We start from the raw sequence: 24,211 nt of genomic DNA on the forward strand, positions 1-24,211 counted from the left end.
GGGTATGACGACGTGTGTGTGTATGTGTGTGCACTTGAAGTGCTTGGAAGGGAAAGAGGGTATAACCCAGCAGGAGGTTGGGGATGCCAAATATTCAGTACATATAAACATCAGGCGTAATTACTTTTCCCCCGTTATTGCCATCTTCTGTTTTCATTTTCTGTGGGTCAGTGCTCATATGCTTTTTTTTTTCTTTCACTCTTACCTCTGATATAAAGCCTCCGTTTTGTCTTATTATTTTTACCCACGCCCCTACCCACACACCAAGTCCACACCTGTCATGTAGGTAAGAGGCATCGGAGGCTATCGGCATTGGCGTGCAAATGTTACTGCGTGGGGAATATTCACGATGTGATTAGCAACCGGTTAATCAGAAGGTGTGATGTGTTTTGCCTTCATTCCCCTTTCGTCAGTTGCCGTTCAAGTCGTGTAAGTTTTTGCATCACGTTGGCGGCGGCCTCAATACGTTCTTCATCTCTGAGGTTAAACGTGAGATTTGCGTACGTTTCCGTGCTTTTTTTTTCACCACATCTTTTGGACACTTCGTGAGTTTTCTTTGTTTTCACATGTGCCCGGACGGTTTTTGTCCCTTGTTGGACGTGTACGGTTATTGTATCGCATGCACTCAGTTACGCCTGTTGAAACAACGAAACTAGGAGAAATTGCTGCGGTGCTTGTTGGCTTTCTCCTGTTTTGGAGGCAATGCTACAGCGCAATTTCCTTTAGTACGCACCGTGGTTACAGGGAAGGTGTGTTTACATTCCCTGCAATTATGTTTAGGTGGCTGAGGGTTGTATTTTTTAAAGCGCGTGGGTTGTATCACGTTCCTATTCGGGGTGACACTAATTGCATTGTCCTTTCAGTCACTATTGATGAGTGATGTACGAGGATGTCGGTACGGTCTTATTTGCTATACAAAGTTTTTCCGGTCCCTTTTCGTTGTATATGCTTATCTTTTTCCTTTTTTTTTTGGCGGGGTGGGGGAAGGAAGTTTCACGCTTGTAAGTAAATGAAGCCCTTTCCCGCCTTTTTAACATTGTTCCTAGTTGCGCTGTCACCGCTCACTACCCCGTCCCAGAGTGCTGGGGATGATGTGCAACACAACCTATTTAGTTGGAGTTCTGCGGACAATATGACAGATGGTGATGTTGGAAGTGCTCGAGTACCCGAAGAAGAAGAGAAAGAGCGAACTTCCGTTAGCAATGAGTCAAAGGATGCGCAGTGTAAAGGAAAATACGGTCTTTACTCACACTATGTCTTGGGTCATAACCACTGTTCCTGGGAACCTCCGTATGGCGTGGCAATGTCGCCATTGTATCTCCCTCCAGATATCAGTGCAGACGCGGATCGCTGTTCATTTATGTGGCTCTTGCGTGAAATGTTGTTCACAGCAAGCAAGGAAGGCATAGCACTCGTACCGCATAATGTGAAAAGGGGAGATTCAACACCTCTACAATGCGGTCGTGTGGCATTACACCCGTGGATCGTTGTCCGTGGCGAACCTAAAGAATGGGGACCGATCCGAGGTGTGTCTACGCACAAGGTGATGGTCAGTTCTGATCCTAGTGACGGAACTGACATGCTTTGGCCCCTCCTCCTCCTTGTTTCGTTAGGTGTGCTCGCCGCGTTTCTGCTTTTAATACTCGTTTTTATGATGAAGACTATACGCGGTGGAACGCTGCTGGAGGAGCGAACCACGTCTATGACTGCTGCATCTCCAGATGAGAATGACAAGAAACTGCACGACAATGGAAGTGTGACCGAATGCCGGTCTGTTAGAGAGGGGAAAGGAAATGAAGAGGATAAAGAAGGAGGACGTGAAGGTGAAAAGGAGGAACAAATAGAAAAGAATGAGATTGGAGAAGAGGTAGTTGAAGCCGAAACAGCGTCTGAAGGGCACACGAGCGAGATTACCGCCCTTCACTCGCTTTCAGGGTCATGGCACAGTGAAGGCAGTGATCAGCTGCTTACTTCAAACGACTCTCCGTTGCCGCAGCCTCCCATCGAGTTGGTTGCATCCCCACTTGAGACTCCAAAGGAGGGGGATGTAAAGGCGCCGCATGGACACTTATGATATCTTTTAAATTCAATAAACTTTGGTTTCGGTACGCGAATACGTTTAAATCAAATATGTGCATATATTAATAATACTAATATGGCCTATTTTAACTCTTAAAATCATGTGGATTTTTTTTTTTTGAAGTACCTCACGAAGTTTCGTTCAAAGTCCCTCCTGAAATATCCCCGACGCTAGCGAGGAGGAGGGGGAGTGGTAAAGTTTGAAGAATGTGTAGGACGTGCTTTCTATTTTTTCATGTGTTATTTGTTTGCGGCATTCGCATGAGTTAACATCACTGCTACTATTTTTCCCCCTTCTACTGCTTTAATAACCGCTGACTATGTTCTTCCCCACTGGGTTTGCTGCGGTGCGGGTAAGTAAAGTTGCGAATAAAAAACGGAGCGGGTTGGTGAGTTTACACCTGTGTGCGCATATTGATTATATGCGTGGTGGTCTGCATTTTTTCTTTTTTTTGCTCTGTAGTCTCTCTTTCGTTCCGATGATTGGAGGAGTTGTTGGCGTGGTGTACGACAATCCACAGCGATAATGACTCTCGTTCGCTCCGCTGCCCCTCTCCCTGCCCTGTGTTACCACACCCTCCTCCAAGGTAATCACGGACTTTGGCATGTCTCTGACTTAGAATGGCATTTGAAGTAACACCTTGGTAGCCACTGGTTTGCTGTTGTTGTGGAGACCCAATAGGAGGGATCTTTTCCTTTCTAATGTCTGCCTCCGTTTTTTTTCTTTCTGCGGATGCCAATTTTGTGGAGGTGTGGCAGGGTTTTTTTTTCCTGGATAAGCTTTCCTGTATAAGCAAGATGAATACTGTGCGAGTTATACTGCATACCTCACTAGACACCTATTCTCGTTGCAGGTATTATAACATTTACATTGATTTGCTTCATTTCGGTAGCTAAACGTAAGGGGTTGAGTAGGAAACTTTAAATGGACCTACCCATCGAACTGCTTCTGGGGAGTGCACCAGAAAGGCAGCGATACCTGCGGGCGGTGCATATCCTCTTCAACAGCGTCGGTGATGCACTGAAAGCAAACGCTCGCCAGCAACTTCTCATGGCCACAGCGAATGATTTGACGCGAGGTCTGAGCGTAGCCGATTTCTGTCAGTTTCGCAGGAAGTGTTTCGAAAATGAGGACTGGTGTAAGTGTGTATACCCACTTCTCGAGCAAGATGAGAACGTTGTTGCTGATCGGGCGGAAGCGGCAGTGCAGGAGGCGCTTTCGGCTGTCAGATTCCCCGGAGGTGGAGAGAGCAGCACCGAACCTGTTCTGGTCTTTTTATCGACTTCAAAGAGGAGCCGTTCGGAAATAGCGGAGGAATTTGAAATACCGGGAAAACTGAGGTTAGCAGAAGTTTTTGCCAATGTGGGTGATTACGGGGCAATGTATGACACCCTCACGCATCTCTTTGTTCCCTTGCAGTCCGGCCTCCAACTAACGGCACGTTCGCACAGGTTACCACTTTTGCTCCTTCAGCTACAAGTAATCAAAAGAACCACAGAACTGTGGCTCGGAGCTGGAAACGTGGAAGCCGTACGTGGCTACGTGGGGGAATCAACTAGTACTGTGTTAACCGATGCAGTACAAGCCATAGCGGTTGAAAACGGGAGCGGTTCTGTATACTTTCCGAGTCATCAAGTTACTGTAGAAGCGGTAACGGACGAGATAGAGCAACTGCTACTGTTTTTTTCCATTGTTCGCGCCCTCTGTCTCTTTGAAAGTGGTGATTTTTGTGGGTTTGTGTGTTCTTTTACACCTGAAGGCCTACGAGGGACAAACTGGGCTCAGGCGGCTGGAGATATGCTTGTAGAACGGGGTGCGACACAAGTCGCAGCATCTTTTGGAGGGCGCATTAGCAGACCTGGTGTACTTCCTGTCATTCATAATCTGCGACGTGTTGTGGAGGAGAGCGTTACAACAGGGGTGCAGCTGGGTGCCATGCTCTTGCTTTCCGCCGTTGCGACACGACCACGCGCGGAGGCAATGGAGCTTGTAACGCGTATAGATATTATGCAACTCTGGGAAGATATACCCGAAGCTCACACGCTCGTTCACGCTCTACAACAGGCGAACTTTGCAGACGCCCTTCACGCAGCATCAGTGCTCGCATTCGTGTACCTAAAGACCGACTTGTTTGCTTATAAGCACTGCGAATGTTTATTATATCAGTATAAACAAACTGTTATAATGAGATACGTTAGCTGTTTCATCAGCCTTGACTTAAAAAGGGCTGCTATGCATCTGTCAATCCCTCTTCGGGAGTTGGTACACATTGTGCGAGAGCTGATAGAGAAGGAACACATTTCAGCGAAGATAGACCTTGTGGCGTATATGCTAGTGAGTGCGGACGCGTTTTCACCAACTGACACTGCAGCAACTGACAGGAATCTACTTTTTGATTGCATTAACCGCAGCAGAAAATGCGCCGAGGAACTCGAACAGTCGTTACGTCTTTTGTCCGCACAACGGGATAATGCCTCATCTGGGGTGGAGTTTGGACCATAAGCGCGCGGCCGCATGCTCTCCCACTGCGTGCAAACGTTAAGTCGAATCACAGATCATTTTTGCGGTGCATGCCCTTCTTATTCTCTAATTGGAGGTATTTGTTTCTGGTTTATTTATTTCTTCATAATTTTCCACTAACCCCATTCCATATTTTTTTGCCCACTAGGTGCCGTGCAAGAGGTATTTACCGTACCATCGTTCTTTGCGCCTGCAACCCGCCTATACGAATATATGGGTCCGAAAACTCAGGAGGCGCGACCACCTCTACCCGGAACGCCGATGCCACCAATCGATCCCATCTTTGCAATCACGGGCCCCAGTGCTGGCGTGCTGCATGTCAACACAGCAGACCTGCTCCCAGATCAAAGAAACAAGCTTGATGACAACATTTCCCGCGCCATTAGTGACTGCTTGAAATCAGTGGTTGTTCCTCTAGATCGATATTGGAGGGCGGCATCACAGCACCACACCTTACTCTGCTCCACTTCTGAGGATGGTGCTGTGGATAGTTCCAACACTGAGGGTGCTACCCCGTCGCACTGGCCAGCGGCAGAAAGAATACCAGATCCGGAAAATATTCCGTACACATTCTACAGCACAAGGATGGAAGCCATCATTCGACGGAGCTACCAGAAGGACCGCGGTGAGGTTCTCGTTGCCGCCGACGTGCGCAGTGGAAACAGTGGAAAGATTTTCAACACTCTCCGTCGACGGGAGATCGCGTCCTTTGTGAACGCGATTCCTCTTGTACCGCAACGAAATCTTTATGTGATGATCGATAAAGACGCCGCAGTTGACCCTTTTTTCGATATAGACTGCAGCCCACCGTTTGAGTGGTTGAATTTTCCCACCGAAGTTGCGGAGGGTGAAAATTTACCTTCAAATGGAAGTCGCGCTAAAGATTCCTCCTCACAGCCCCCAGTGCACATTGACACAGCGGTTGTTGAACGGTGTCTCCTGCAGATCTTGCAGTACTTACGGGATGTAGTTGAGGAGTACGCGGGTGCGAAGTTGGAGCATTGCTTGGTGCTAACGGGTTCAGTTCTTGTGAGTGAATCTAGTGTTGGACCCTCAGCGCACACCGGGGCGACCAGACGGCATAATCTGCTCAGCAGCAAAGACACCAAACTGAGCTTCCATGTTCATTTCCGTTTGGAGAAAAATGTTGTATTCAGTAACATCCGAGAACTCCACAAATTCATGATGAAGATTAGAGGTGGTATAGATGATTCTTTCAATAAGGCGGGGGACCGTGAGACCCGCTCATTTTACCACATGTTGCAGTGTTGCATTGACTTCGGAGTGTACTCGCGCTGGAGAGCCTTCAGATTGCCGTATAATGTAAAAGCTTCTTCGGACGGTTTGAACACCATGAACGCGGCGAGTTTCAACTCCGCGATTGACGCCGCGACGAAGTCACCTTTTAGAACGGCTTTGATACCAAATCTTAGCGTAGGTGAGGCTTCCCATTCCATCGTGCATGAAATTGATTTGAGCACTCTGCAGGACTCACTCTTGTACTTTGAACCCACAAAGAAGCAGCAAGAACATCATGCTTTACTCACCAAATTGTTTGGTGTTTTCAGATTCTTACTTCCTGTTGTGCCCAAAGTAACAGCCATAGGAAACGCTGAACTTGCTAAATTCTTGTTGGCTCACCAGCCCCCCTTTCCACCCACTGAGGAATCCGTCAACCCATCTTACAGGGATGATCTAGCGCGAGTAGTGTTCGAACTGGCTCTGATTCAGCGGGATGCCAGTAATTTGATGAATGAAGGTGATGACAAAAACACATTTAACTTCATCATGTGGAGTGATTCCGCAGAGGATGAGCGGGATAACGCACTCATCCAGGGTCCCTTCGGCATTAACCGGCCACCTTTGCGTGATGGGGCGCGTGCGCCAGTTCGTGATAGCCGGATTAAGAAATTGATAGCTGAAGTTTTTCACTGTTTGTCTCCTGCTTTTGGTGGTGGTTTGAAAAGCAATTTACAAGCTCAATCATCGGACATCTTGCGTCAAAGTGGCTCCTACATAACGGCGGATTCGCTCAGTGTGGATTATCAGGATGGCGTACGTTTCTATTATGTACGTCAAAAGTCGTCCAAGTTTTGCATTAGGTTGGGCCGTGAGCATCGATCGACTTACCCTCAGCTCTACCTGACCTACGGATCTATTAAAATTCGTTGTTACAGCAACGATTGCTCTGGCAAGTGCCACTGTTTGAAATGGTCTCCAAACGACAATGAGCGGATTTGTGGCAGCTCTGCGGTGCTGCTGTCTGTGGATGACAACGGTTATCCAAAGTACGACCGTTTAGCGGAGATCCGTGACCTTCTTTTCCCACCGCTGTCGCAGGAGGAGCTTATAAGGCGCTATGGCATTACTTCAGTAGCATCGGGAGATGAAGATATCGTCCAACAGTGGTGAAGGTGGTTTAGGTTTGTATTGGTGGTTGTGTGCAACAAGTAGTGTGTTTCACAACCCCCCCCCTTCCCTTCCCTTCCCTTCCCTTCCCTCGTGTTACACCTCGGTTTGGGTTGCGCAGTTGTTGAATGATTTTTGACTGTGGTTCCTAACGCATTTTTGCACTGAGGCAGTAATAAAGGGAAGTTAGAGGGCGCCACAGTTGGGTAATCGGAGTTCATTGATCTCATTTGGAATTTTTGTTGATTGTATCCACTGTGAACAACTTATCCTGTCGTGTCCATCAGATTCTTCCGTTTGACGTGTTTTTGAGTGGTCTTTTCTCTCCTTTTCCTCCTCGCCATTACATGTTTTGACGTTTGTTTGTGTGTGTGTGTGTGTGTGTGTGTGTGTGTGTGTGTGTGTCGTGTTTTGGTTGTTTACACTTGATGAGCTGTAGTAGAAAGAGAAACAAACTAAATAAGTTGGCAGGTGTTTTGGCCGAGTAGTTGAATCATGAAGGTAATTTTTCTTGGACCTCCAGGCTGCGGGAAGGGGACGCAGAGCCCCTTTGTCGCCAAGCGTTACGACATTTGCCATCTTTCAACAGGTGACATGTTGCGTGAGGCCGTGGAAAAAAAGACAGAGTACGGATTAAAGGCCAAATCTGTCATGGATGTCGGTGGTCTCGTCTCGGACGATATCGTCTTCGGCATAGTAAAAGAGAGCATTAAGCAACCTCGCTGCAAAAACGGTTACCTCCTCGATGGCTACCCCCGTACGTTGCGGCAGGCGGAGATGATGGAAGAGGCGGGTGAAAAGGTAAACAAAGTTATTCATTTTGATGCCCCTGATGACGTCATAATTTCGCGCGTTAGTGGTCGCTGGCTTCATCGCGCCAGTGGCCGCATATACCATGAGGTGTTTTGCCCCCCAAAGGTGCGCGGTTTGGATGACGTAACCTCTGAACCACTCATACAGCGTCCTGACGACCGCAAGGAGGTGGTTGAGAAGCGGCTCGTTGGGTACCACCGCCAGACCAAACCACTGATTGATTATTATCGAGCCAGAGGTGTTCTTGCAACCCTGGACGCGACACAGTCTGTAAACGTTGTGCGTGAATCTCTCAGACGCGTACTTGACCCTGTTGCACGACTGATCGGTGCAAAGATACATGGGAATTAAGGAGTTATGATGTTGCATGTTTGGCCACCGGTTGGTGATGGCGACTTGGATTTGGTTCGGCGTAATTTAACCTGTGGTCCTGTAAGGTATCCCCCCATTTTTTTTATTTCAAGCGATTGGTTAGTTTGGAAAGAGGGAAGGACGGATAGCAAATGTGCTTGAATTCCTCCTTCGTTTTTTTCTTTATTGGTTAAAAAGGACGAATTAACAGAGAGGGGGGGGAACGGTAATTAAGGTAGGCTAATTACAGCATATATGGGCTAAAGCAGCATAAGGGTGAATGAGGGGGAGGGAAGAAAAATAAAGAATGAAATGAAAAAAAAAAGTATTTAACAAAGGAGCGGGATAGGTGAATAGTTGTAGGCGGATAACATGAAAGGGAGGGATGTAAAGGAAGGGTTGATTTATAGGAATGTGAGAGCGGAAGAGGAAGTTATTCCTATGGCGGTAGTAATGTCCATGGGACGGCACCGCGTGCATCGGCGACAGCGATGGTGAAGGAAAAAAAAATGGAAAATGGAGGGGAACGATAGCAACTATGGTAACCTTAACAGAATCTGTAGGTGAGTGATCGTATGTTAGTTTTGGTTAAGGGTGAAAGGTAGGATGCAAAACCTCGGTAGCTTTTCTACCTTTATGGTTTGTTGAAGCCTCCCTTTTTTTCTTTCCGTTGTTGTTGCTGTAACAACGTGTTGATCGTATTTTAAGTGGCTTGCGGTTGGCATCCATGACTGCCACGTGTTAGCTTTGTTTCCTTTTTTTTTTTTGACCCCTTACCGACGGAAGGGTGGGCATATCAGGTATCATTCTTCCAACTTCTATTTCACAACCCCGCAGGTGCATCCACATTATCCACATTGTTGTTGTTATCATGACAGTAGCGGGTGATGGGTGCACGTTTGTGTGTGCGTGTGGACGGAGGGAAAAGGGAAGGGGAAATTGGAGATTCTGGTTCTGTTGTTATGCGCCGTTTGTGCGCTGCGCGGTTTACTAATCCGCGTGGGTGATTTGGGGGAGTGACGTGCGATTCCCTTGACGTGTAATTCTCTTCGTTTACATGTATGCATTAATGTATATGTTTGTTTTTGTGCACAGCTGCTGTCTGGGTGCCTCTGATGACAAATACGCATATCCATGTATGCACACATCTCACTTACGACGTCTCCGCACTATCTGTGCGGTCTATACTGTTATTTTCTTACTTTTCCCTTTCTTTCTGTCGTTGTTGTGGTTCATACGCGGTTCTATGTAGCCATTCCACTTCGTCTCATTTTGTCACCTTTTTTCCCCCTCCCGCCCGCCTCTCTTTAGGATCGGTGGATGAGGTACCGGCTTCAACCTGTTGTTTGATTTCCTTCCTCTTCAATTTTTCCTTTGAAATTTCGGCATTTGTTTGGCCGACGGATGTGACGGAAAAATAGTCGTCGGTATCAGCGACATAAATATGTTTCTTCATCTTTTTTTCTTTTTTTTTTGGGGGGCCTCAAAGGTAGCTTGTGGTGGGGAGGGTCACGTTGTGTATGGCTTCAGGGAAAGGGGTCTATTTGGTGTGTTCCTCCCCTCCCTCAGGAGCACAACTCCACGGCTACATGTTTATGCTAACCAGAGTCTCCTTCGGCTTGTATTTGGAGAACTCAACGGGTGCGTGATATTATTGCGGTGTATGACTACATTAAACGTATTCTATATATATATATATATCCTGTTTTATTCTTTTCCTCTCCCTTTCATTTAAAAAAAAACCCTTATATAATCTTTCGAGAAGCCCAACTGGAAGCACTAAGTAGTTGGGGCGGGCGGCAGGTTCTCTTCCATTTTCGTGGTCTCATAAAGGGGAGTCCATCAGGAGAGGTAGATACCATTCCAGTAGACACTGACTGGCTTCACGCGTACTACTGCAGGTGCACCTCTTTTTTTCGTTGCGCTAGTCATACTAACCCCATTTTTTTCCTATCCCCGCCTGTAACAACCCATTGGTTCATTTCCAGTGACGATACGTCGGAAGACGGGGTGAGATACGATGCACGTGTTTCTCACAGGTCCACCAGGGAGTGGAAAAACTTCTGTGAGTACGGTTCTCAAGGAACGATACGGTTTCTGTTACGTAACTCCCATTGAGGCGGTATCTCATGCCGTAGAATACAGCGATACTGATGTGGGAGATAAACTTCGGCGTTACGTGGACGAGGGAGAACCCATCCCTGACGACTTACTTGCACGGGCGGTGGCGGATGCCACTCGCGGCCCGGACTGTACCAATGGCTTCTTGCTGAACGATTTTCCCAAAACGGCTGAGCAAGCGCGACACCTTAAAGCGGAGGGTATAGAACCAGATGCCATCGTCGTGCTTAGTGTTCCTGATAGTTTGTTGGTTGACCGTCATGCGGGGCGATGGGTGCATCCCAGTTCGGGTCGCGTGTACCACACCTTTTACAATCCCCCTAATGTTAAGGGGCGTGACGATGTTACTGGGCAACCGCTGGTGCAGCGACCAGAAGACACGGAGGAGGCTGTACACCAGGGGCTTGTGAAGTATTACGAGAGTATTAGAGGACTTCGCGCCGTATACGGTGACCCTAGACTTTGGCACACCGTTGACGGTTTTGCTTCCCTAGATAGTGTACACGTCTCTATATGTCGTGTGTTGGATCCTATTATTGCAGACAAGACACGTCGATGGTGGTCCAAGTTGTTTTGGTGGTCAAGTTGAACCTTCCTTATCTACCATTGCTTTAAGGGCACTGTGCGCTGCATTGCTGTATCGCTGCTATAAGGGTTGCTCAGCTTTTAATCTTTGCTGGTTCACCACAGCTCTTTCTGTGCGCACGTGTGTGCATCATACTTGAGTTTCCTTTGGTTTTCGCATCTCTTGTCCCGTGTTGCATTTTTACATCGATTATTCTTACTTTACCTGTTGGGTGTATGGTTAAGCACGCTGTGCTATAGGTAAGAAAGCCGAAGCGAATACTGAGGGAGGTTAGGGGATGGTAATTTTCTTTGGTCGAGCACAAACCAGGCGAGTGACTGGAAAAGTAGTTGTGTTCGGTGCAACAACCAATGTAGGCAAGCACCTTTCACTACTACTAACTCTTTCTCCGCAGGTCAAGGAACTGTGCTGTTTTGACCCGCTAAATGACGTCACACTTCGTATGACGGAGACACGTGTCCGCGGGATTGTGAAGGACCTCTCACATATCGATACTGGTGTTGTTTTGAGAGCTGTTGATGACCCGCAGCAGTGGGAACCAGCCATGAGGAACGCACAGTTGGTGCTTATCTGCACTGGCAGCATTCCCAACCCGAGTCGTCTGCAACGTGACCTTGCACTCGCGGAGTGTGCACCAGAGTATCTCGTTGCGATGGAATTAGTGGCCAGGGCAGCTCCCCACGCCATCGTTGGTATCGCTTCTGGTCCTGTTAACTCCTTAGTGCCGTTAGCGAGAGAGGTGCTTCTGCGACACAGTGCATTTGACCCACGCAAGCTTTTTGGCATAACTTCACGTGATGTTATGCGAACGCGGGTTCTTTTTGCAAAGGAACTGCACATGAACCCTTACGATGTGAATGTGCATGTTGTAGGTGGAAAAGGTGATGCTACTGTTTGTCCACTGATTACACAGACGGGATTCCAACTGCCACATCAGCGAATGGTACAGCTCTGCGAGGAGGTCCAACGTCCTGAGAATTTTACAGCAGGCGACCACAACTCCACGGGGTGTCGCGTTGACAGCCAAAACGTTCAAGGCCAAGAAAAGTTTACGTGCCCCACCTTGTCGACTGCAAACGCAGCATATGAATGGGTCACTTCGATAATGAAGGCACAACGTGGAGACCGTGGCATTACCGAGTGCTCTTTTGTAGAATCTTCGATAAAGAGAGAGACGCCTTTTTTCAGCTCGCGCGTTGAACTTGGTGAGGAGGGCGCTGCGCAGCTTTTACCATTGGGTGCTTTGACACCGTATGAGGAGGAACTTGTGGCAGCTGCTGTGCCGCTGATTGTGGAAGATGTTGAAGCTGGTTTGCGTTTATCCAAGACAGGGGTAGATGCAGTTTCATGAGACCCAGCGCTGTGAGTCTTTTCTCTCTTGTTGTGATTAATATCGAAATGTTGTTTAGTAGCGCTCGTTGGTTAACTTGTACACTTTTTTCTAATAGGGGAGCAAAAGTTATTGCAACTCTTATTTGTTCTTGGCGATCTAGTTCTATCCGTTTCTGTGCTCGCCTCCGTGTGTATAGGTTTGCGTGTGTTTGATAGCCGCTTGTTTTTTCTTGTCGCTTGCTTATACTTCCTTACACTTTACTTTACTGCTAATGCTAATGCTCTTGACACTACTAAAGTGATAACAAAACAACAAGGTCAAGCATTAGTGACATTAATTTAATATTGAAGCGAACAGAGGTGTACACGTACACTTCCCTATCACTTGGCATTTTCTCTCAAGAGAGGAAATTGCAGCGATCATAATAAGGTTCAAAGAAGAAAATATTTACAACCGATATGCGTACCAGTGCAACTCTCCAGTTTAAAGTTGCCGTCCTCGGTGCTGCCGGTGGTATTGGTCAACCGTTATCGCTTATCCTGAAAACCAATCCTCTTGTGTCTCACTTGAGTTGTTATGACATACATGGTGTGACAGGCGTGGCTGCAGACCTCTCGCACATTTGTTCTCCAGCTAAGGTGACTGGTCACCTGAAAGATGAACTTCACAAAGCAGTTGACGGAGCTGACGTTGTCATCATCCCCGCGGGCACACCGCGAAAGCCGGGGATGACTCGCGAAGATCTCTTCAGTGTTAATGCAACGATCGTTCGAGACCTCGTATCGGCTTGTGCAAAACAATGCCCCAAGGCTCTTATCGGTGTTGTTTCCAACCCTGTCAACAGTGTTGTACCTATTGCTTCGGAGGTGCTCAAAAAGGCTGGTGTCTTTGACCCTGCTCGCCTCTTTGGCATAACCACGCTTGATGTGGTGAGAGCTCGAACATTTGTGGCTGAGGCCGCTGGTAAGAGTCCGTATGACGTTAATGTTCAGGTGGTGGGTGGACACAGTGGTCCGACTATTATTCCATTATTATCTCAAGCTGGTGTATCATTGACGGAGGAACAAGTCAAGGCTATAACGCGACGAGTGCAGTATGGCGGTGACGAAGTTGTGAAAGCTAAAGGAGGGGCGGGTTCAGCAACTCTTTCAATGGCGTACGCCGCTGGGGAATGGATGTCCTCCGTGTTGAAAGGGCTTCGTGGTGACAAGGGTATCGTGGAGTGTACGTATGTTCAGACGGATATTATTCCCGGCGTGAACTTTTTCGGTTGCCCGGTGGAACTTGGGAAAGGTGGCGTTGAAAAGATTCACAAACCTGTGTTTGACGCGTATGAACAGAGTCTTTTGGAGAAATGTGTTGCGGACTTGGAGAAAAATATCGCAGCAGGTTTTGCCTTCGGTTCCAGACAGTGAACAAAAGGAATTAAAAATCGTTATTTTGTAGAAATGAGCAATAGCATTCTTTCATATTGTCCTCAAAAACGCACTTTTTTTTTTGCTGAAATGGCGTTCAAACACACAGAATTGGCTACAAATCTCCAAGGATGGTATGGTATTAATTATCTCTGCTGAAACTGCCGGTGAATTGAACCAACTGACACTGTGACGCTTGGTCCACGTGTGGTCTAGCATGTGTTTCTAAGAGTGTATGTGGATGTAGAATGAATAATTGAGGGGTTTGTTAACTTACAGTGTTTTATTTCCTCCCTCACTGCATAGCAGGGTGCACGAAAGCCTAGGAGAGCAGGGTGCCTGACATTTATATGTCCTTATGCATGTCTGGCAGTGATGCTTATGGGTGCACCACGGGGCATTTCTTATTTTTATCGATATCGTTTTTTTTCTTTTTTTCTTTTTTTCTTTTCTTCTTTTCATTTAGCGTTTGAGGGTGATGGTGTACTTCCCCGCGATTTCGGTTACAGGTCTTCTTACCTTTCTCTCCTTCTTTTTGCTACTGCTGTAGTTGTGCTGTCTCCAAACGTTTAAATGTTTTTCTTCGTTTATCACTCCTATATCTGTATATACGTCTGTGTGAGTATGTACGTGTGCGCAATTATTGATTGACTATTTTAGTAAAGGCATATATGCTCACACTTGGGATGCATACGCTTCAGCTCCTATCCCTGATTCTTTATTTTGCTGCTACTGTTTTCGTGCCGGCGCTGAAGGTTCCATCAAAAGCCGTTGTGCACCTCGTGGCACATACACACAGTGATTTGGGATGGCTCAAAACCGTTGACCAGTATACTTACGGGTTGAATAACAGTATTCAGTTTGCCGATGTGACCACCATTATCAACAGCGTTGTGGAGGGACTACTGGCAAATCCAGAAAGGAAGTTCACTTACGTTGAAATCGGTTTTTTCTCGAGGTGGTGGTCAAGACAATCAGTGAGCATGCGGGAAAAGGTCCGTGGGTTGGTCGCCAATGGTCAACTGCAATTTGCCAACGGTGGTTGGTGTATGCATGACGAAGCCACTACACACTATATTGATATGATCGACCAAACGACGCTTGGCCACCGATGGTTACTGCGGGAACTTAATGTGGTACCGCTTGTTGGATGGCAAGCCGATGCATTTGGGCATAGTGCCACACAAGCATCGCTGTTGACGTCGCGTGCTGGTTTCAATGGAACCTTTTTCGCCCGCATTGACTACCGTGAGTATGAGGATCGTGTGAAGCGAGGGGGACGGCAGTTCTGGTGGGACGCTAGTCCGTCGCTACCTGACCTGAAAACATTTGCTGAGGCGAACCTGCACGCGACCTATTGCTCAGCAGCGGGGTACAAATGGGATCTTGCTGATCAGTTAGAGAGTGCACGGACATTCACTCAAGCGGATGATATTATTGACGATAATGCGTCCGAGCGGTACAATGTTCCAGTTGTTCTTAAGCATTTCAAGGATGAGGTAGCTAGGAGTTTGCAGGCCACGCGTGGTGCGAACGTCATGTGGACGATGGGATGTGACTTCACTTATATGGTGAGCGAGTTTTGGTTCGGCAAGATGGACAAATTAATCAAAATTGCCAATGATGATGGTGAGTTTACTGTGCGTTATTCCACGCCGTACGAATATATGATGGCGAAGCTGGATGAGGCTGTGAATGCGAAAATCAAATATGAGACGAGCACGGGCGATTTCTTCCCGTATGCAAGTGCCGCTCACGAGTTTTGGACGGGATTTTACTCATCTCGACCGACTTTGAAGCGACTAATACGGATGTTAAGCAGTTATTGGGTTGCGTCCCGGCAGTTGCAATTCCTTGCAGGTGTGCCATCCGGTGATCTGCCACTTCTGAGCGATGCGCTCGCCATTGCACAACATCATGACGCGGTAACGGGAACGGCGCGGCAACACGTAACATTTGATTACGTCAAACGACTTGTGGCTGGATATAATGATGATTTCTCAGTTCGGCTTCGTACCGCACTTACTGGAAGATTGTTTAACCTCAGTAACGTAAGTCACTGTTTGCTGTCTAATGTGTCTGCATGCGACGCCACCGCCACTGGACTAGCAAAAAAAGGATCAAAACTGACGGTGATGGTATGGAATCCGAGTGTCCACCCAAATGTGAATACCTTTCTTCAAATACCCGTTCCACGAAGGGATATCAGAGTAGAGGGTAACGGCGTGAAGTCCTTTTCTGTCTATGGTTCACCCACTCAGGTAAGTGATTATTCCAATGTCAATGCGAATTGGCAACCATATACAATTGGGATAATTCTTTCGTTGGGGAAAACCTCCTCTCTTACTCTGAGCACACCGGGGAAGTATGATATTCCACGGAAAGAATCACATGTCGGATATTCGCTGAAGAGTGTGGTATCCCGTGATAGGCGTGGAGGTTTTACGCTGACGAGTGACCATCTCAAGGTGCGTTTCGGGGTGAACGGGCGGCTAAAAAGCATTGAGGTATTGTCTGTTGGACAAGAGGTGTTGGTGGAGCATGATTGGTGTTATTTCAAGAGCAGTAGAGGGGAAGACCCGAGTGGTATATCTGGTGGGGCGTACATAATGCGTCCTGTCTCTGATAATGTTTGTGAACCGATTAGCACCGATAAAGTCGAGAGTATTATCATTGATGAGACGATTGGTATTGTGGAGCAAAGGTTCGGAAACGACCTCGTACAGCGAGTCATTCTTCACGGGGATACGGTGGACTTGGAGTTTACTTCTCTGGGTATTCCAGTAAAAGATGGATTTGGACGTGAACTCGTTGCCCGTTTCAGCACGTCAGTGAACAATAGTGGCATTTTCTACACGGATAGCAATGGTCGTGAAATGCAACGACGTGAGGTGGATAAACGACGGAACTACCCGTTTGTTCAAACGGAGTCTGTAGCCGGCAACTATTATCCGGTGTCAAGTCTCATATTCATTAATGACACCGAAACACAGTTCAATGTGTTCACTGATGCGGCGATGGGGGGCACAAGTATAAATAACGGTGAGGTGCTGCTCACTACGCATCGCCGGCTTTTGCTAGATGACCAAAAGGGTGTTTCAGAGCCATTGAATGAAACGGAATTCATTACAGCCTATGAAGGTGATCCTTCAATGAATGAAAAAGGGCGCGGCAAACACTACGGTAATCCGCTACGTGTGCGTGGTACACTTACCATTTCTGTAGGTCGAAGTGGGCCGTCAGCCATGCGCCGCGTACGTGAGCAACTGGATGAGAAGTATTTTTCTCCAATTGCTGTATATTCTACTGGCTCTACGCCGAACCTAAACTGCTCCTTGGAGTTGACACAAATATCACCCAGTGTGCAGATAATAACGACGCAGTTACTCAACAAGACCACACTTCTACTCCGCATTGCTCATCGCTATGCCGTAGGTGAGGATGATGAGCGCTCTAAATCCGTTGAGGTGGAACTGCGATCTCTTATTCCTAACGAGCTGGATTACAATGTTGAGAGCATCGATGAAGTATCGTTGACGACGAATACCCTTTTGCGGAATGGACTGGACACAGTCGTGCTGAAACCGATGGATGTACGGACATTTTTATTTCACATGAGGGAGCACAAGTGGAGGGGCATGTCAATGAGCTGCACGGGTGTGTAATGGCCTAACCACATGTGTGTGTATGTATCTGCATACGAATTCTGTGCCTTCATTGTACTGTGTGTGGAACCAATGTTAAGGGTCTGTGTGGGTGAGGATTTTAGGGGTAGTGTGGCATTGACGTTGAGGGACCCAAACTTATTAGGTGGTTTGGGAGAGTGTTTTGGATCGTTCGCTGTGTCGTAGGGCGATGGTTGTTGTGACGCACGTAGTGTTTTTTTCGGCACTCAGTTCCTTCTTCTTCGTTGTGTTTAATTTTGCTTGCTATCGCGTGAAATATTGTATGCCCACCGTTTTCCCATTAGCATGCGGCAGTGGAATTCCTCTCCACTCCTCCATTGTTTCCTCCCTTTTATTTTTGGTTGTCTAGTTATTCGTGTCATTGTGGCTGTGCTGAAAATGTTGCCCTTCACCACCCTTAGCGTCTATTTCTCCCTACGTGACATTGTTGCTTTTTCTTTTTCTTTGTCTTGCCTGCCACTCCTTTCGTTGGGTGCTCAGCTCCTTCGTCATTGAAAATACTTGGGCACGTGAGCCATCTCTATTGTCGGTGTGAGGTCATGTGTGGGTGAGGGGTGGGAGGCTGGTAGGTGTTATTGGTAGTTTTTGCTTTATCGCTGTTAATATTCACATGTGACTCGTTTCGTTCTCCTCCTTTAGCGTGTGACGGGTGTTGCTTTTATCTCCATTTGCTCTCCCCTCGGTTCCGTTGTGGGATACGGCAATCCTTATTAGCATTATCACCGTGGGAAAGCATACAGATGATTACGTGAGAAAACTCCTCCATTTTTTTCCCCCTGCGCATGCATCAACAATGGTTTCATTCCTTTTCTTTTTCATCTTTGTATTAACATGATCAAATAATGTGCATCTTTAACCTAGTGTGACGCAATGAATAGGAGCACCTCCCTTGAAGACAGTGATGCTGGTGGGCGTGGAGGTAAGAAGAAGCGTGAGAAGAAGGGATTCAAAGTGGACCGTTACGAGAATTACCGGCAGCGGTTTGCCAAGGGAATCAATGGTAAAAACATTCCCAAGAATAATAGTGGTAGTGTCACAAAAAGGGTGAAGGCAATAACATTTGATGAAGAGGATCGCCGTGAGTACCTCTCTTTGCATAAGCGTAAGAATGAACGGCGCGTGAAGGCGTTTGTCGAAGCCAAGCAAAAAACTAAGCGTGATAACGCGAGAACACGTCGTGCCCAACGGGAGGAGGCACGGCAGGCGTACAACAAATTTGCAGCGGTACCCATTTTGCCGAACTTTACCTACCGACTACCTGTTGAGGGGTGTTCCGATAATGAAGATGATGATGAAGGACATATGGACGAGGGAAACGAGGAGATGGTTCAGTCACGTGGTATCAACGATGCCCAAAAGCAGCGCCGGCTGCTTGCTGCAGAGAAAACAGTGCACACAATGCCTGCAACAATGAGTGGTGGCGCGTTGGCAGAATCTTCGATCGGTGATGCCGGTTGTCGGCTTGACGACGAGTTCGTAACGGTGGAAGTTAAAGTTCTTGGGAGTGGGAAGGATAGCGCAGGAAGTGGTACCTGTGGTTCAAATTCTTTACCTGTGAATGATTTCTCTGACCTTCCTTCTGTTGTTGAGGAGGAGCTGCTGCGACTTAAGAAGGAGATGAAGGGTCCAGCGCGGACAAAGTCGCGCGTTTACATGATGAAAGAGCTTGAAAAAATAAGAAAGATAAAAAAGCATTCGAGGAAGGGTCATGGTAAAAAGTCTGCCAAAGGTAAAAGGAAGAATCGAAGACGTTGATTCGGGGTCCATTTTTCTCTTCCTTGTTTTTTTAGCATATGTCTCTACTCTTCTTCTTTTTTCTTGGTTTTCCTGCGGTTAATGACGTAATATTATGATTTTCTATGGCGACGACGTATTCGCCGGTTTTTCCTTTCTCTGTCCTCTTTTTGAGGAAACACGTTTGATTTAACTTGTTCCTTTTTTTTGTCGTCTTATTGTTATTTATTCTTCAACATCTTTTTTTGTACAGCGTCATTTGTCACTACTGTGGTGTGTGAGGAGAAGTTGCTTCGTGGTAGGGATGCGGATCGCAACGAGTCCTACAGGAAGGGGGAAAAATAGTTCGGTGCTGCCGTTGCTGAGGCGCTTCAGTTGGGGCAATGGTATGTGTTCTCCGTACTACACAGAACACAGGCGGCAGTCGACTCTTACCTCTTCGGCGTTGTCATCGCCAGCAAATCACAACCAACAAGTTGTGTACAGGAGTATCCGAGATTGCAGAGAGCGCGCTTTCCACTTGATTCAGGAGCTCGTTAGTTCCCCTATTCCCGGTTGTGGTTTGTCTTACTCAACCAACGGTAGTTTCGGAGGTCCATCTTTGACCGTGAATGCTGTCAGTGGCGTGGCTTCCCTTCTTGAGTTGTACGACAAGGCCTACTACTTTCTACATCTCCTTCACAGGACTATTCTTGTGCCGCGCAACGTGGTAAGAGACACAGATGATTTTACAGAGTTTCTGTTGCGCTGCTTTCGACGTCCCAGTGATTCTTTGTTAAAGGGTGATGAGGAGCTGCAAATGAGCGATACTGCCATTGTTGATGGTTTTGTGGAATGGATGGAGACGTCACTCATGTCGGCTGGCCAGTTCGTGTCATTTGTTGAAGTGCTGCAGCTCGTTGGATCATATGTACGGTACCACAAGGGGGTGCGGTGGGGCGCAAGGCCTTCGGAGGAGGAATGGTACCGCTGCGGCTACCGACTGCATCCGTGGCACGACACCTACTGCCCATCCTCACGGGCGGAGCAAATGCCTTATGTGCACTTGCTGCAGTGGCTGATGCGAGCAAAGCCGACGAAGTTGGAAGAGAAGATAGATGATAAGGAAGGTGCTCATGGTGCATCTTCGCTATTTTCAACAGCTGCAAAGGAGAGTGCAATGCGGGCGTGGTATGCCACTGAGGAGTTCTCACCGCCTTCGTGGCATACGGTTGTTGGTAATAGTAATCGACTTGGCTTTACAGCCCTTGACTGCGGTTGTCATAGTGGCTACATGACAGAACTTCTTCTGAAGGCTGGTGCGCAGGAGGTGCTTGGTGTTGATGTGTCGCCTCATCATCTAGGGAATGCAGAGGCAACTTTAAGTGAGCACTTGAGAGAGCGACGAAGCTCCTCGTATTCAAGAAAAACGGTTCAGTTCGTTCGCTGTGACATCCTTCCGGATCTACCTGATGAGGCAAGGCAAACGAAGACACCTCCTCTAGGCCCAGAAGGAAGCACAAACTCTGCTGCTGCTGAGAACCGGCGTCGGCTGGCACGGTGCCACCACATGCCGAGTGATTCGGATGGATTAAAAACGGAAACGGAGGTAACGGGTCCCTTTGACTTACTCTTGTTTCACCCACCTCTGCCACTGTTGTTTCCCACGTGGCCCCTGTTTCACGATTTGTACGAATCTGTAGACCAGCTTGCATATGATGCCGGTCGTCGGCATCCTCATTGCCGTTTATCTGTACTCAATGAATTTTTGCAAAGATTATTGGGCTCGTCAAATGGCGAAGAAAATAATAGCGAGCGTCGGCGAAATGCGCATCAACAATTGAACCACCAACGAAGACTTGTAGCACCACTTATTAAAGACAATGGCTACGTGGCTTTTATACTCCCACGTAATTTTGACACAAGAGCTATTCTTCAACGCATGTCCACTTCTTCGGCGGGGAAGAATTGCACAAGTTGTGGATCAGATGGTTTGGCACCTCTTGTGCCTCTGAGCGATGTTGTGACAATGACTCTTGAGGGATCTTATACACTGGTGTTGAAACGGTCTCATTCATTGTCTTCGCTTCTGAATCGCATGGATTATATACAAAAGAGTATCTCCGCTTTCATCAGAGCATTTGTTTCTCCACAGCACCGTTCGCGTGTGGAGCAGGAGGTGAGGGACTTCTACAGCAATCACCAAGCAATAGACCTTATTGTTATGCGTAAGATAGCAAGACAGAAGACAAATGAAGATAATGATAATAAGGATTGCAGTGTACGTGCAGTACTGCAAAAAGTTTCAGAGCCAATTGCGTATGAGGACAGTTTTGAGTACGAGGAGTATATTCCCGCCGGTGGTTCTCCGTTGGCACACCACTGGACTGAAATGACACCATCTTTCTCATATCTGGAAGATGAATTCTTTGGGTGTGCTGACAGCGTTGGTACAAATGGACCCCCAAACGGAGCGAGTTTTTTAGCTGTTGGTCACCCGCTAGTTCCTGTGACGAGGCAACTTGTTGGAGTTGATCGCTTTGGTGCTGGGGGGAGAGATGCAACTCAGGGAGAGTCGGGAAGTTTTGACAAAATGTTTGCAAAAGAAATGAGAAGAAGAGGTGGTCGGATGCGTAAGATGGCACTGACGCCACTCGAGAAACAGGAGTGGTACATTGATGAGAAGCTTGTGAAATCAGAGGCAGCGAAGGTTGACCTTATGAACGAACTTTCACGATTTGAATTGAAGGACTTTGACTGAATCGGTGTGGCGGCCTTCGGTCCTTCGCTTTTTTGGTTTGATGAGGGGGGAGGTGGCCTCATGTTGCCAAAGTATTTGACCTCACTGACGCTTCTTGCTGAAAACTATTGGCCGTACATTGAGTGAAATCTCTGCAGCATTGCACTCTCTCCAGCAAGTAAGGTTTACCCGTGCGGAAGATGTACGGAATGCTTTACTGTTTCTGTTTTAACCTATGCCCACACCCGCATGCGCATCATCTTGACATGCTTAGTATTTACACCTTGTTACGTGTCTCACGAAGTAGAATTCGACGGCACTTCAGGTATTGCGAATAAATGTTTTCTTGGTGCGTATTTATGTGCCTCTAACCCTTTCCTAACTTTGGTAGAAACGCAACGTTATGGTCGGTGAGGAGGTCGAACTAACTGTTCAGCCCCAACGGTCACTGAACCTCGTTTCCGCTGGTTCAGCGCATAAAAGAGGTTCTATATGTTTGAGTGTCCTACAACGCGTACAAACCATGTGTGTAAGTGATAAAACTGGGGATGTGATGAATGGTGGAGTGGCGACAGAGAATGACAGAGTCGGCGGTTACGAGGTCCTTTGGTCTGCGCACCGTTTAGGAAAAAGTTTGCTCCTAATGGATCGTGGGTGCAATGATGTTTACCCCATGATGGAAGCCGATAGGGCCGAGTTGAAGGCGATTATCGATATGTGGCAGTCTGAAGATGTGGAGCTGTTACCGAGCAGGCAAACTCAATGGAAAATGGCGGCGCCGAATTTACGCGAAGAACTTCTTGCAGTAGTGCGATTGTTGGTGTCTTCAGCTTCAGGACAGTGCCATCGGTTGAGTTTACCACTCATGCCAATTCCGAATGCTGTGTGTCCCTCTGACTGTACCCTCAACACACGGTCGTATGGCGCTTGTCCCTTGACGCAAAGGGAAGCATGGCCAGCAGCGTGCTTGCATTTCGCTGGGGTTCTCATGTTGTGCGGTCTTCGCTCATATCGAGATGCAGAGGAGCTTCTTTCTACTTCTTTCTCTTCCCTTGGTGGTACGTTACAGCGTTTTGTTGTACAGAGCCTCCAAGAAGAGTTTGCGATTATGCGGCGGGAGGTTATGGAACTATGCGTAAGCTGTCGAAGGTCAAATAAATCTGAACCTGAACTCACGACCCTAAATACGGGCAAGGGAGGTAGTATCCCTTCAAGCAGAGGATTTTATTACTATGCACGAACGGTGCCTGCCCGTTGTGCAGGGGGTGTTAAACCCTATGCCTCAGCTACCTCGTGCGATAAAACATCTCCGCTGGTGTTCACACTACTCGACGAATGGAGGGATGACGATCGCGCATGTGGCGCATTGCAGTGCCAATGTCGGAGTTATCAGGACCTCACACGCATTACGTGCAGAAAAAGTGATTTAGTGCTGTTTTCGCTTGCCGTTGTGGAAGCTCTTAGCACTGCCGTTGTGGAGGAGCTTCGACAACAGTGCGAAAAACCGCTTGATTTTGTCGACTTCATCGGTGACGTCGTCAGCGTATGCGCCGTTTTGGTGTACCCGTTCCTTGTCCGACAGCTACGTTGCCTTCGATACCTTATGCACAGCTTGACTGACGCCAACGTGTCCAAGTCGGAGGCACCCTTACTTGCCGCGGATGTGCAACAATACGAACGCTACGTGTCCGCTGTCGAGAAATTTCTGCTGAATTTTGACCCTTCATTTGTGACTTCGCCAGGACCGTCGTTCAGTTGTGCAGATCGAGAGACGCTGTGCACCATCAAAGCAGGACCGAACAAAGGCCCAGGCGGCGTGCGCGTGGTTTCGAACTTGGAATGCAATGAAGCAGCAACTCCTCTATCACCAAGGCGGTGTGAAGAAAAATTTCAGCAATGCCGGCCTCTTTGGGAACCTGTGGCACCTGCCCTGGCTGCTCACTTATCGTCCCGTCCCCATGCTGGTGGCATGATGGCCTGGGGTGATGTTGTGGCTCTTTTCACGGAAGTTAAGCAATCTCGGGAGGCAGAGCTTTTGTCTCTATGGAACTACTGGGTACAGCTCCGACGTGAAACGCGGGCGCTCTCTGCTGAGGTTACTTATCTCATGGGGGAACGCATGGCTCCTACCAGTCAGAAAATTCCACGAGAAACTTGAAAAGGATATCGTAACCGTGCTGAGGTACATTACCTTGTACTTAGTATTCTGTTGGGCGTCTAAAGGGGCTCAGTCAGTTGCCTCTTAGTTTCAACTATGTTTTTTTTTAAAGTTCGGGAGAGTTATGGGGAGAAGATCGCGTTTCTTCCATTTCCTTATCGTGTCTGCCGATTACTATATTTTTTTCCTTTTAATACTTAAACACTCACCGAGTGCTTTTCTCCTGACTGATTGGCTGGAAACACGGAGAGAGAAGAGTGTTAATTTGCTTTGCAGTAATATCTTC

At 47.6% G+C, this 24,211-nt stretch overlaps 11 protein-coding genes across 11 annotated transcripts, besides 4 other annotated features; all 11 read left to right on the forward strand.

Annotated features, from left to right (window-relative positions):
- Positions 1 to 1,009: 1,009 nt before the first annotated feature.
- On the forward strand, positions 1,010 to 2,074 carry Tb10.70.5180 (hypothetical protein, conserved; the record flags this gene model as incomplete). The annotated part of the gene is made up of 1 exon (XM_817410.1): positions 1,010 to 2,074. The coding sequence occupies one exon, from the start codon at positions 1,010 to 1,012 to the stop codon at positions 2,072 to 2,074; it is 1,065 nt and encodes a 354-aa protein (XP_822503.1).
- Positions 1,779 to 1,877: a sequence feature (GA-rich).
- A 930-nt stretch (positions 2,075 to 3,004) lies between the features above and the next one.
- Positions 3,005 to 4,582, forward strand: Tb10.70.5170 (hypothetical protein, conserved; the record flags this gene model as incomplete). Its single annotated transcript, XM_817411.1, has 1 exon — positions 3,005 to 4,582. The coding sequence occupies one exon, from the start codon at positions 3,005 to 3,007 to the stop codon at positions 4,580 to 4,582; it is 1,578 nt and encodes a 525-aa protein (XP_822504.1).
- Positions 4,583 to 4,813: 231 nt separating this feature from the next.
- Positions 4,814 to 7,012, forward strand: Tb10.70.5160 (hypothetical protein, conserved; the record flags this gene model as incomplete). Its single annotated transcript, XM_817412.1, has 1 exon — positions 4,814 to 7,012. The coding sequence occupies one exon, from the start codon at positions 4,814 to 4,816 to the stop codon at positions 7,010 to 7,012; it is 2,199 nt and encodes a 732-aa protein (XP_822505.1).
- A 55-nt stretch (positions 7,013 to 7,067) lies between these two features.
- Positions 7,068 to 7,101: a microsatellite.
- A 268-nt stretch (positions 7,102 to 7,369) lies between these two features.
- Positions 7,370 to 7,414: a microsatellite.
- Positions 7,415 to 7,504: 90 nt separating this feature from the next.
- Tb10.70.5150 (adenylate kinase, putative) lies at positions 7,505 to 8,173 on the forward strand (the record flags this gene model as incomplete). Its single annotated transcript, XM_817413.1, has 1 exon — positions 7,505 to 8,173. The coding sequence occupies one exon, from the start codon at positions 7,505 to 7,507 to the stop codon at positions 8,171 to 8,173; it is 669 nt and encodes a 222-aa protein (XP_822506.1).
- A 2,020-nt stretch (positions 8,174 to 10,193) lies between these two features.
- Tb10.70.5130 (adenylate kinase, putative) lies at positions 10,194 to 10,883 on the forward strand (the record flags this gene model as incomplete). Its single annotated transcript, XM_817414.1, has 1 exon — positions 10,194 to 10,883. The coding sequence occupies one exon, from the start codon at positions 10,194 to 10,196 to the stop codon at positions 10,881 to 10,883; it is 690 nt and encodes a 229-aa protein (XP_822507.1).
- Positions 10,884 to 11,157: 274 nt separating this feature from the next.
- On the forward strand, positions 11,158 to 12,231 carry Tb10.70.5120 (malate dehydrogenase, putative; the record flags this gene model as incomplete). The annotated part of the gene is made up of 1 exon (XM_817415.1): positions 11,158 to 12,231. One exon carries the CDS (start codon positions 11,158 to 11,160, stop codon positions 12,229 to 12,231), a length of 1,074 nt encoding a protein of 357 aa, XP_822508.1.
- Positions 12,232 to 12,671: 440 nt separating this feature from the next.
- Tb10.70.5110 (mitochondrial malate dehydrogenase) lies at positions 12,672 to 13,628 on the forward strand (the record flags this gene model as incomplete). The annotated part of the gene is made up of 1 exon (XM_817416.1): positions 12,672 to 13,628. One exon carries the CDS (start codon positions 12,672 to 12,674, stop codon positions 13,626 to 13,628), a length of 957 nt encoding a protein of 318 aa, XP_822509.1.
- A 401-nt stretch (positions 13,629 to 14,029) lies between these two features.
- Positions 14,030 to 14,092: a sequence feature (T-rich).
- Positions 14,093 to 14,299: 207 nt separating this feature from the next.
- Tb10.70.5100 (lysosomal alpha-mannosidase precursor, putative) lies at positions 14,300 to 17,293 on the forward strand (the record flags this gene model as incomplete). The annotated part of the gene is made up of 1 exon (XM_817417.1): positions 14,300 to 17,293. One exon carries the CDS (start codon positions 14,300 to 14,302, stop codon positions 17,291 to 17,293), a length of 2,994 nt encoding a protein of 997 aa, XP_822510.1.
- Positions 17,294 to 18,184: 891 nt separating this feature from the next.
- On the forward strand, positions 18,185 to 19,069 carry Tb10.70.5090 (hypothetical protein, conserved; the record flags this gene model as incomplete). Its single annotated transcript, XM_817418.1, has 1 exon — positions 18,185 to 19,069. The coding sequence occupies one exon, from the start codon at positions 18,185 to 18,187 to the stop codon at positions 19,067 to 19,069; it is 885 nt and encodes a 294-aa protein (XP_822511.1).
- Positions 19,070 to 19,352: 283 nt separating this feature from the next.
- Tb10.70.5080 (hypothetical protein, conserved) lies at positions 19,353 to 21,788 on the forward strand (the record flags this gene model as incomplete). Its single annotated transcript, XM_817419.1, has 1 exon — positions 19,353 to 21,788. One exon carries the CDS (start codon positions 19,353 to 19,355, stop codon positions 21,786 to 21,788), a length of 2,436 nt encoding a protein of 811 aa, XP_822512.1.
- A 382-nt stretch (positions 21,789 to 22,170) lies between these two features.
- On the forward strand, positions 22,171 to 23,925 carry Tb10.70.5070 (hypothetical protein, conserved; the record flags this gene model as incomplete). The annotated part of the gene is made up of 1 exon (XM_817420.1): positions 22,171 to 23,925. One exon carries the CDS (start codon positions 22,171 to 22,173, stop codon positions 23,923 to 23,925), a length of 1,755 nt encoding a protein of 584 aa, XP_822513.1.
- Positions 23,926 to 24,211: the final 286 nt, after the last annotated feature.

This window comes from Trypanosoma brucei, chromosome 10 (genome assembly GCF_000002445.2).
Source record: "Trypanosoma brucei brucei TREU927 chromosome 10, whole genome shotgun sequence".
Taxonomy (NCBI): Eukaryota; Euglenozoa; class Kinetoplastea; order Trypanosomatida; family Trypanosomatidae; genus Trypanosoma; species Trypanosoma brucei.